This window comes from Lactuca virosa, chromosome 3 (genome assembly GCF_052849685.1).
Source record: "Lactuca virosa cultivar CGN04683 chromosome 3, Lactuca_virosa_CGN04683_v6, whole genome shotgun sequence".
NCBI lineage: Eukaryota > Viridiplantae > Streptophyta > Magnoliopsida > Asterales > Asteraceae > Lactuca > Lactuca virosa.
This window is the reverse complement of record NC_136428.1, coordinates 13,102,954-13,115,798: the sequence shown is the minus strand read 5'-3', so window position 1 is coordinate 13,115,798 and position 12,845 is coordinate 13,102,954. Positions and strand designations below refer to the sequence as shown.

The following is a 12,845-nucleotide window of genomic DNA, read 5'->3' as shown; positions in this document are numbered from 1 at the left end:
GACATACACGCCAAGGGGTGACAAATGTCACATATTCAGTTTCGACGCCAACAGGTCGTCGTGTTAAATACTCGTCAATCAGTATGGTTATAACCAGATCACATTTTAACCTTAATAAACACATTAGTATTAAGGTAATTAGTGCTTCGGTAGTTATTTTAAACAACTTTACTGTACACTTTCATTTTTCCATTACATTCATACAGTGATTTACTCACATAAGAAATGCATACTATTTTTCGTATAAAGATAGTTTTACAAATATGGAAAACCCACATTTATACTATTACAAGTACAAACACACATCTTACATCATTTTTGGAAGAGAAACAAAAATACAAAACAGTTGGGTCTTGGTAGAAGACTACGTTTAGTAGAAAATATAGGATTTTCTAGGAAGTATACAAACATTTACATCAACACGCTTACAAACATTTTTCATCAAACTAATGCAAACATTTGACACATAAAATACTTATGAACTCACCAGCTTTAATGCTGGTCTACTCTCTTTTCAAATAACTTGTATTCTCAGGTCACTAGTAGACATGTACACTAGATCAGGTTTTGAGAAGACGGGGCGTGTTCAAGACTCGTCTTTTATTTTTGATATTCATATTTTTGGTGTCTTACAAATACATTCAGAACACACTTGTATTAACTATATTATTAATGCAATGGATGATGTTGTTGCTTGTTTTACTATTGTGCATTGTTATGATACTGAACATGACGTTCTCCGCCCCCGAACGTTTCCGCCGTTCTGGTTTAGGGGTGTGACAATCCATCCCTTAACCTCCAATGACCTAGATCTTGAACCCCGACACCAAAAGGGACTAAAATGACCAAAAACCCTTTGTATGGTTGAGTTGAGTGCTAACAATCAACTTTATGGGACAATAAGGTCCATAAACCTTCCTTAACTAGAAAAAAGTTCATGGAGTTGCTCAGAACTCCAAGAATATTATTCTAAAGGACAAAAAGGGACTTCAAAGCATGAAATATGAACCATAAGCAATAAAGGTGGAAGCTTTATACCTTCTAAAGATCAATAGGATGCAAGAGAATCAAGATCTGAAGTCCAAACCACTCTTCAAGCTACAAGATCACTTCCTTATACGTCCAAGAGCACATAATACCTTGAAACACCAAAACACATACTCAATACACCAAGAACACACACACACACACCAAGCTAGTGTTTCTCTTCTGGAAGGTGGAGGCTAAAGATGAGACAAAACCCCAACAACCACATTGCTTAAATAGGACAAAAAGCCCTATCTCTATGGTTTTGAGCCCAATCGTTGCGGCAGCGCCTGACCGCGTCGCCACTTAAATGGTGTGGCCACACCATGATGGATCTACACCACCACGTCGCGGTCAATCAAAACCTCATAAATTAAGACTTAAAATAAATTGATGTCAAAGGATTAATACCTGAAACGGATGTTATAATATGTATTAACACTTTATTTAACTTATAAAGGTATTACACCCGTCTAATAATATTAGGTATAAAAAACAGGTATTATATGCTCTCCCCCCCCTAAAAATATTTCATCCTCAAAATCATTTTAAAATGGTAAGGTATTTAAACCTAAACTCCTTCTTAGGTTCTCAAGTTATGATCATTTTTACTTCACAAAGTCACCAAATCAGCCATAATCTCTTTAAAATCATAGATGTTGTTATTAACATCTCCTCCTTCTTAAAGTTTATGTAGGAAAAGTTTTTGGCTTAAATGTATCTTTCTCGTGAGATCTTTCGACATGTGTATTGACTCAAACTTTAACCAAACAACAGTCGTGATTCTTTCATTGACTACTTCTTGGAGAATATTATTGTGGAGATGTAACCGGATTTGTGTCAAGGCTTTTTGATCCTTCTTTATCTCATCATAAATCCAAATAGCTTGAGCTTTTCCTCCAAAAAAATATAATGCATCGTTGTAATCCACTTGAATCAAAATGCCTCATATCTTTACTTGCCAAAGTGAAAATCAAGTGACACGATCTAGAAATAAAATAAGGTATTTTATTATAGCCATGGAATAATATATAATTAACATGGTGTGATGTATAATAAAGAAATAACTAAGGAAGCAGTTTAAGGCTTCAAAAGAAAATGATTAATAATATCAAAAATGCTGGCTATAATGTTAGGGCTGAGTACGGATAGCAGGTGTCCCCGCTTTTGGAATCGAAACCGCCTCGGAACCATCGGTTCTGGAACCGAAACTCAGCTCACTAGTTCAGGTTTCGGTTCCTAAAAGTAGGAACCGCTAAGGATCGGTTCCGGTTCCGGTTTCCATTTTTTAAGAAACGTTACCTGCCAAATAACCGCCGAAACCGGTTCCGAGATTTTAAAATTTAAAATACTTAATACTTAAATGAATTGGTTGTAACAACGTTGATGACTAAAACATTTGTTGAGACTATCTAATTGGATCTTGGAGGTAACATGTTAATAAGTCATATTTGTAATTTTTTTTTTCAATAACAAATGGTATGATTTGAATGTGAAAGCATGACTGTAAAACAATTTAAGCATACATGATAGTAATATCTTTTAAAAAGAACTGATGTTAAATAACATTACCAGGTTGATGATAACAACATAACTTTGGTTTATGACTTATATTTAGCAATTTGGATTATCTTTTAAAACGATTATCTTTGTGTCGTTTGTAACGTGTATCGTAATGAACTAGTTATGGTATTTACTTTTTTTCAATGATTAAGAATTATTTTGTATTAACAAAACTAAAAAAAATGACATAACCGGGTTACCCGGTCCCAAAACTGGAATCATCGGTTCCGAGACTGGTTATAAAAATTTAAGAACCATCTAGATCTAATTTCACAGGAACCGCCGGTTCCGGTTCCAGTTTTGGTTATGGCGAAATGAAACGGATACCCGCCTATGCTCATCGTCATATAATGTGGCTTAAAAAATATGATAATGGTGTAATAATGGGCCCAAAAGATCAATCGATAGTGGCTGTGAAATATGGAATTAGGAAAAAAAATCAAAATGCCAGGTTTTATTTTGGGCTCAATGAATAACTTGCATGGGGCTTCTAATTTAGGGTTTAGAAGAACCGATTAAAGCTTTTCTTTAAAGGAGGACGTGTAAGTGATTCGTAATAGCATAAACGATCCATTCGGATTAAAGAATGATGAAGAACGCAATCAACCAAAAAAAAAAAGTAAAGATGAACACTATCGGCTAAAACCCCAGGCTTGTATTGACCTTAAACGCTTGGATACGTTGCACTGATCAAAACGTAAAGCAAAAAGATACCCGATTCATAGTGGAACCCAAAATCCGAAGAAAAAAACTATATTAAAATTTCAAAAGTAGGACCAAAAATACATATTGGAGCAAACCACAAGGACCAAATTTGTAATTTACTACAAAATAATGATAATCTATTTACATCATCTTCTTTTAGTAAATCAATTATTTTGATTAAATTATATCAGCATATGGTTAATGAAACCCCAAAACATAACGATAGCAAAACAACTGAACCTAGAAAACAAAAAAAAAAAAAAAAACAAATCACAACCAACCAATGCTATTTTAAGTTTGAACCCGGTTTTGCACCAAATACAACCTGTCTCCTTACTCTCACTGTCACATAAACCATATCATTTCTAGCTCTCGGAAAAACAAATTAACCCTACATATGTAACAGCCTTACATTTAAGTATAATATATCTAACCATTTCTAGCTCTCAGAAAAGATCTGCCCTAAAATAAAGACTCTAATAGCATATCACCACATTACCAATCACTCTACAGGTTTAGGGTTTAGGGTTTAAGGTAAATAAGCACAGGAAGGAGACTACTTTCGGACTCGAATACCTGGAATATCTTTAAGCCCCATTTTCAGTGCTGTTTTTCTAAAAAGAGCAGGCACTTTCTGTAACCCAATCGAGTTGGAAAACCCCTTTCCTAACTCAACAAGTGTCGTTTTATCTCTACCTGTTTCCCTAACTGAGTTATAGTACCCAAGCCATGCATGATATGCTGCCTCTTTCACACTTGGGTCAACTTTCTCCATTGCCTTCTCAATCTACAAAACAAATATATATGTAACAAGTTAGGAAAGGAAAGCCTCTTTTCCATGACTTTCTGTATTATCAAGTCAACAAACCTTGACTTTCATATCCGGATCTAAATGTGGTGAAGAGGATTCAAGAAGTGGGAGATCTTTAACTTCATCAAGAAAATATTGTTCCCATGGTGCAATCAACAAGATTCCTTCCCCGCCTTTTCCTTCACGCCCTGTCCTTCCAAGACGATTTATATACTGTTCGCGGTCAACAGGTACACCCACCTATAAAAAGTAAAAACAAAAAAAGAAAATATAAAATTTAAATTGATGTCTCATCATATAAGTAAAGTACGTTGATACTTTTTTTTATATATTTTATGAGGAGTCACTTGATACCTACCTGAATTACCAAACTGACATCAGGATAATTCATTCCACGAGCCGACACGTCAGATGTGATAAGAATCAGCTGTTTTGCTTCCTTGAATTCTTCAGAAACACGGCTTCTGTAAAGTTGTGGTTTCCTTGAATGAATCTCTCTGACATTCAATTTCATCTCACGAAAAAGGGAAAACATCAGTGATGTCATCATTGCTGTCGTACAGAATACAATAACCTGGGAAATTAAATAATAATAATAAATATCTCATTCTAACTTCAACAACTACTACAATTAAATGGATTGTACCTTATAATTTGGGGTTTGAGCAATATGTTGTTTCAATAGATGGTGAACTATTTGAAAATGTTGTTCATGGGGTGCAATCATGTAAGATTGATTAACCTTATCATGTGTTTCTGGACCTAACCCAACTGTATTAATATACTCATGATCCCTTTTCAAAACAAGCTGAGATACCCTTCGAACCTGAAAGAAAGTAAAATTTCTTTTTTTTTTTAAAAAAAAAAATCCCATTTTTATTATAAAGTATAAACTTGGAAGGAAATGGAAAAACCTCTTTTGGAAGTGTTGAAGAAAAGAGTAAAGATTGTCTTTGACGAGGTAAACAATCAACAATTTTCTCCATGTCCTTCCGGAATCCAAGGTCTAATAAATGGTCTGCTTCATCAAGTATAAGCATTTTCAATCCCATCAAACGTGCAGAGAATCCAGACTTGTTCTCAATGTGATCCAACAATCTACCAGGGGTTGCGATAATAATCTGTGCATTAGAAAAAAAAAATGTTTATGCAAGTGAATAATTTGAAAAAATAAAATCAGTAAATGATAAGCAAAAAGAGTTGCATACGTGGCATGGTTCTGTTTCTAGACGTTTCTGATCAACTTTGAATCGAGTGCCTCCAACAAGAGTTTGAACACCGATTCCTTCATGATATTTGAGTAACACATTGGCTTCTGCAGCTATCTGGCTTGCTAGTTCTCTTGTGGGACAAACAATAAGAACACATATTGGTGGGACCCGTTTTCTCTCATTGCTAGCTGAAGCCTTTAAAACTGTTTCAATTGCGGGGAGCTGTTTGTGTTTAACAATATTGCAAAACCAAAAATAAAAAGCACGAGAAAGTAACAAGATGAATGTAAGCAAGAAATCGGATTTTAGCATACCAGAAAAGCAGCACTTTTCCCTGTTCCAGTTTTAGCTTTGACCAAAGCATCTTTCCCTATTAGGAAGAAATTAGATTGAGACATAACAAGTTAATGAGCAAAACATTACACAAACAGAAATCATACCCTCGAGGCAAGCAGATATTGCAGCATCTTGGACTTTCGTCATTTGCACATAGCCTGCTAAAGTAAGAGCTTTTATTGTCAATGGAGATACATTGCACTCATCAAACCTGAAAAAAGAACAACCCCAAAGCTATTGTCAACATAAAGCCTAAGAACCTTATAACCATTATATTTACCAAAATTACAACATTATCAGCTTTAGCAATTCCATTACATCAAGAAAACCAAAATGCAAACCTCTTTGGACTAAGGATGGAGTCGTCATCACCCACTCCAATGTCTTTTTCAGCCATACGCCTCTTATTGAACTCATTCCTAATAGCCTGTACATGTAGAGACAAATCATCCTCCTCTTCCAAGAATTTCAATGGTATCCTTTTTGTCTTCTTTATATCATATTTTCCCAATGCAGCACTGCTCATCTTCATCTTCTTCCCATTTCCCTTCCCTTCATCATCATCACCACTCCCCTCGGCATCTGATGAGCCAATTAAACTCAATCGTGATCCTCTTAAATCCACACCCTTCCTCTTCGTCATTAAAAAAGCTTCATCTTCGTCCTTATCATCATCTTCGCTTGAGGAGCTATCATTTTTCCTATAGGTAAACCTAGAAGTCCTAACTGAATAATGCCTAGCTTTCAGCAAACCATATTGGCTACCTAAATTAAGGAACGACGAATAATGCCTGGGTTTCAACTGATTATTACTAAAACCCGAAGAAACTTCACTTACTTTATTGCTCGCTACCCGACTTTGATCAGATACCACTCTTCGCAAATTAATTGGATTATGAGTTGATTCAATTCTGGCTATTTCTTGAGGAGAAGGAGAATGAATTGGGCCATCAGCTTCGTTCCACAAATCTTCCGCGCCCTCTTTCATGAAACGATCCGCTAGAGCTTTAATATGTTCTTTAGGGGATAATGGTTTATAGTTGGATGGATTCGTGTTTTGTTCATGTTTTGATGAATCTGGGGTGGCGATTTTGGAGCGGATCTCGGATCGAACCCTCGCCTGGTAGAGCTGTTTCTCTTGATCCAGAAGCCGTTTTTCCTTCTCCCTGGCCTGCTTTTCGTGGAGGCGCTTCCATTGCCATTTGTTCAGGCCGCCAGGGAACGTCCGTGGGCCGCCACCCATGTGGCGGAGGAAGGTGAGACTGTGAAGAGCATTGTACTGGAATATCCTAGAACGTTTTAAGAATATAATTGATGAGTACATTTTTTATGGTAAAGAGGTATTTGTGTAGGGTTTTGAGGGTTTAAACGGTTGAAATCAAAGAACAAGAGAAAAGGTTTTTTTCCAGGGTTTTGCAGGTTGATCATTTATAAAATGTACATTATCAGTCCTTTCTGTTTTGATCTTGGTTATTTACAGTACTTCATGTTTTTGAGGAAGTTGCGGTGTGTATGTATGTCGTTGGTGGGGGTGTCGGTTTGTTTATTTAGTTTTTAGTTTTTAATAAAAAATTAGAAAAAAAATGTTTTATTTGGTAGCATAAGTTTTTAGCATAAGTTTTTAGTTTTTAGCTAAGTTTTTAGTTTTTAGTTTTTAACTAATTGTACATGCTTAAAAGCTAACAATTATATTTAGACAAAATTGCAAAAATGTCCATGTGGTATGCATTTTTTTGGGGTTTTAGTACAAACTATGATTTTTTTGGATTGGTGGTCTTTTTGAGATAGTTTGCTTGTGATTTTGATCATTCGGTAAACTGAAAAGACTAAAATACCCTTCTGATATATTTTTTATGTTTTTTTCTATTTAATCTAAAGTTTTATTAATAAAAAATATGGACCTCTCTCTTTCTCTCTCTCTCTCTCTATCTATCTATCTCTCTCTCTCTCTCTCTCTCACCAAAAAAACCCACCTGAGTATCATTTTCTTCCCACGGCTCCGTCTTCTTTTCACCATCGACACACCACCTGCAACCTCATATTTGTTACAGTTCATCGACACCCAACACCCCCTTCACATCATCATTCCCATCGTTTACCACCACACTCTTAAACTAGACCTGCAAATTAGAGATAAAACTCACACAAGTTCATATTTCTTCAACTGGGTTTACAACATTTTCGTCTTATTCGAGTGTGTGTTTTTTCTGTTTCGTGTGTGTATTTAACTTAAATCTCAAAACTTCGATTGTGTATGGAGATCTACTTCGATTTATGTTGTTCCTCGCCCCTTTCTTCTTAAGAACCCTAATTCTTTGATGGTGGTGGTCGGGTGATGTTGAGAAAATGGGTTTAGAGCCGCGACAACTTGGTGGTAATAAAAACTCTAATATGTTCTTGAGTGAAGATGGAGCCCTAATTGTGTGTATTACTGATGATGAACAACATGGACAGAAGCCCTGACGTAGGTCTGGATTTGTAACCGGAGAATAGGAACAGAGGTGAGTTTGGGTTTGAAATTCGATGCATTGTGTTTGAGTTTTGTGGATTCCGATATAATATTCTTCCTTCACCAGGGAATAAGAAGCAATGACCCAAGCCTCCATCGATGAGCACACAAAAATCAAGAATCTGCAACATGTTTTGATTGGTTCTTCTTCCTAGCGCCATTAACAGATTAATCCTCGATGGAATCGCATCTAACTGATGGATAATTCATTTGTTCCACATGGTTACATCTCCGAATCTATGCACCGCCATACCCACCACTAATTTGCATCTAATTCTTCATCATCGTTATCTGGTCCCCGATGCCCCTGGTCAAATGGATGAGATCAAAGTGTCGGATTAGGCAAAAGAAGAAGAAATGGTGGAGAGGAGCGAAACTTAGCTGTTACTGGTGGAGGCTCCGTCAAAGGTGGATGCTTGGTCTCGACGGAGATGGTGATTCCGATCTGGTAGAAGGATGAACTGAGATGTGTACCCTTCAAACATCAAGCCTCTAAATCATCATAAGATCTATCAGAAAGAATGAGGGACAAGTTCAAGTCTATAGTGTGTATTTTTGTTAGATTAGGATAAAGAACGAGAGATGATTCCAATTGATGGTGGTCGTTCCAAATGAGAGACAAATTGGAACAATGATCTAGAGAGAGAGAGAGAGAGAGAGAAAGTCATTTTTTGTATTTATTTATTAATTATAAAACAGTTAAAAAAAGAAGAAAAATGAAAAATAAATATATTAAGGGTATTTTAGTCTTTTTAATTTGGGGAGGGACCTTTTCCACATACAAACTAACTCAAAAGGACCACCAATCCAAAAAAGTCGTGGTTTGGACTAAAACCCAAAAAAAATGCATACCACAAGGACCATTTTATCAGTTTTGTCTTATATTTATCAAAAACTTTTATATAACTAAAAGTTACAGTTTCTGGTTACCAACTACCGGTTAGTTTTACAAAACATACTATAAACATTATATCTGGTGTGAGTGAGGTCTAATACAACAATGATTCTACTGAGATGAGACTGCCACATTGCACACAAACACCATAGTTTCTTTTTTTTTTGACAAAACTTCAAAAATGGTCCCTGTGGTTTCCGAAAATATCAAGTTTAGTCCCTAAGTTCAAAAAACCTCACAGATGGTCCCTGTGGTTTCAAAACTTTTAACAAATGATCCTTTTCACTAACTCCGTTAACATTTAGCCGTTAAGTGAAGGGCATTTCTGTCATTTCACAACCACAGGGACCATTTATGAAGTTTTGCCTTAATTTAAAAAAAAAAAGAAAAATAAATATAATTATTTAATATTAAACACCATCTCTCTCTTTCTCTCTCTTTCTCTCTCTCTCTCTCTCTCTCTCTCTCTCTCTCGTGAATCAAATCATTCTTCGTTGCCCTCACCATCGCATCATTCCTCACCGTTTGTCACCACCAAATTCTACCACCGGTTCCTCTGGTAAACACTCCGATCCCCATCCCATCCTTCTCTTCCTCCCTAAAAGTTCACCAAGAAATTGAGCCTGAGTAACAGACATGAAATCGATTAGCAACCCCAATGAAATCATTCACAAAATCAAGAAACGGGTTCTCCGTTTTAGTGATCGGAGCAGCCAGAAGACGAAATGGGGACAACCCTCCTCCACCCCTCCTCCTGTTGATCGGAAACAACCAAACACCCCTGAGGATCGCTGCTTCCCTCCGCTTCTACTTCGTTGTTTCCCTCCCTTCCTCCCTCGTGTTTTTCCAATGGAACAGAGAAGGAACGACCAAGGAGGCCACCGGAGCAACCCCCTTGCTGTAACAGTCACCCAACATCAGAAGTTTCCTTCGTTTTCTTCATTCATTTTGGCGATTGTCCAAACCCCCCACCGAACCACCTCTGCTTCCATTCTTCTTTCTCCATTCGATCCAGTGTTTCCCATTCCCCTCGATTTGTGATCGCCGACGACGAGAGAAGAGCCAAGGGGAGTTTGCCTGAGATCGACTCCCTTCTTGCGATCTATTTAACCATCAGACCACCATTTTGACTGCTTCCATTCGTGCTCCTTCTTCCCTTTCCCGATCAATGAAGAAGAGACGTAAACCAACAAGGGGTTATCGGTCTCGACGGACACCCTTTTCCCTCCTCGTGATTTCCCAGCCGCACCGGACCTCCCATCGATCTGCCTTTCGTTCGTCTGTTCCTTGCCCAATCTGATGGATACGATGATTATTCAAGGTCAAAGTTGGTTTGGCTTTTTGGGGAAGATGAAGTTATAAGAATACGTACTGTACAAGTCTCAAAGCAATGGGGAGAGAGAGAGAGAGAGAGAGAGAGAGTGAGTGAGTGAGAGTGAGAGAGAGATCAAATTTCTTTCATTTTTTCTTTTTTTTTAATAAAAAAATTAAGATAATAAGAGAAAACCTCATAAATGGTCCCCGGATATTGAAATGACGAAAATACCCCTCACTTAACGGTAGAAAGCTGAAGGAGTTAGGCGGAAGGACTAAACATTAAAAGTTTTGAAACCACATGGACCATCTGTGAGGTTTTTTGAACTTAGGGACTAAACTTGATATTTTAGGAAACCACAAGGACCATTTTTGAAGTTTTGTCTTTTTTTTTTTTCGTTAAAATAAAGTGATTTTTTTCTTTTTCAGCTACTATAAATAACTAATAACTTTCCAAAGATTTTACACTAAACATAATCTTACTCTCTATTTCTAAAAAGTTGTTTATATAAGTTTGAAAATTGAAAAATAAAATCATCTTCGTTATCATCTTCATCAGACCATTGAAAGATGCAATTGATTGTGTCTTTAACTTTTGTGGTTTACGTAAAATTAACTCTATCAATTGGCTAGTATATTTTAATTGTACTTGCTTTATGAGTTGTAATTTTGTATCTAAATACTTTGATTTGGAATATCATCATTACCCTATTTTAAATAACCTTATCTTTGCCCAAGCCTATGTTATAACCAACTAAAACCCTTATCGTTGATGTTTTGTATGCTATTGTGATCAAGATTGAAAACTTTGGCAAAATTATGGTATAATTGAACCCTATAGATCGATCATTAAGCATATACACTAGCCCCATTAAAACACTGCTGATTGGATGAAAATTGCGAGCCCACCATTTTTTATTGCAACATTCGGCTACATGTTAACTGAAATAGCGTGTATTTCTATACATTTCTTCCTAACATGTTTTAAATGATTTTTCGTTCCTTTGTGCAATCTTTTGTTTCAATATGGTGGGACATTTGTCATATACATGAGGTGTAAGTTAGCATTCGATTAAACATGTTGTGTTGTTATCTACTTTGGGGATTCTTTATTTTTTCTTACTTATTTTCATATTCTTCGTTTGTCTCAATTGTTGTTTTCCTTGAAAACAAGAAAATGTTCAAGCCTAGGGATATTTTTGTTATAAACAAAACATAAACGATAACGGAATTGAACACTAGATTTATAGTGGAAAACCTAAAATCGGGAAAACTCACTTGAAGAACACTATCTATTAATCTCTTTAATTGAAAAGGTTACAATGGCTAACGATTTTGAATAAAGCGGGAAAAGAGATGACCAGAAAATATCATCGAACACCCCTTTATATAGGAGAATAAATGTTAATCCTAATATTACTCTAAAACATAGATATAGATAACCCAAGTAAAAATGTTTCCTTAGAGAACAAGGAAAAATGACTGTTTTTGGAGCATATTCAACAAACTCCACATTGGGATGAAAACAATATTCAGCAACGTAACCTTCAATCATCAAAAAAAGCGAAAATCATAGTGTTCAAAAGTCCCTTAAGGACTTGATTTGAAATACCAACCAAATCTGAACAAAGTTCAAATTTGACGTCGGGGTCGGCTTTTTCAAAACTGAATTGTTGAATGTCGCCTTTTTGGGTTTGCAAGGTTGAACCAACGGAGGAGTCGGAGAAAACACAGGTTTAGAAAAACATGTAACAGTAGTGTCACGAACATAGTAAAGACCATTAGTCTTCCTCAAATCGGCTTTAATCACAACTCGAGAACCTTTTGTGATCTTCAAAACACTGCCTCCACCTAAAAAGTTGTAACCCTTGTTGTCGAAGACGCTCAAGGAGATGAGATTTCTCTTTATCATAGGAATATACCGAACATCGGTTAAAGTTCGAATCATGTCATTGAACATCTTGAAACGGATAGTGTTGACACCTTCAATTTTACATTGGGAACGATCAAAATCTCGAACTGACCCGACATTGCGAATTGGTTCAAAAGTAGTAAACCAATCTTTATGTGAGCACATATGATATGTGCAAGCTGAATGAAGAACCCAATTATCACCGACACCTCTAGAAACAACAGTAAGAACTTCTCCCTCAGAATCATTGTCACGAGCATAGTTTGCAGAATCATCTTTAGCCTTTGATTTATTTGAAGCGTGCCTCTTTTATTTATTTTGCAGCTTATAACACTCCAAAATCTTGTGACCATCTTTCTTGCAATACCGGAAAAACTTGTCTTTAACTCGAGATTTGGATTAAATATTTTTGCCCCGAGAATCCCTTTCATTAGAATGACCCCGAACAGATAACCCTTCAGCTTGTGTACTGCTTGACCCATCATTAGAAACCATATGTTTCATATTTTCTTTGGAGTACAAGGCATCATAAACTTCATTCAAAGTAAGAGAATCATGACTAT

The 12,845-nt window shown here is 36.3% G+C and overlaps 1 protein-coding gene across 1 annotated transcript; it reads right to left on the bottom strand.

Moving 5' to 3' along the window:
* Positions 1–3,562: 3,562 nt before the first annotated feature.
* On the bottom strand, positions 3,563–7,038 carry LOC145165234 (putative DEAD-box ATP-dependent RNA helicase 48). The gene is made up of 9 exons (XM_079083938.1): positions 5,994–7,038; positions 5,757–5,863; positions 5,631–5,686; positions 5,314–5,538; positions 5,020–5,226; positions 4,752–4,931; positions 4,464–4,679; positions 4,163–4,345; positions 3,563–4,081 (listed from the first exon to the last, which is right to left on the bottom strand). The coding sequence occupies exons 1-9, from the start codon at positions 6,974–6,976 to the stop codon at positions 3,851–3,853; spliced, it is 2,388 nt and encodes a 795-aa protein (XP_078940064.1). The 5' UTR covers positions 6,977–7,038; the 3' UTR covers positions 3,563–3,850.
* Between the last annotated feature and the right edge of the window lie 5,807 nt (positions 7,039–12,845).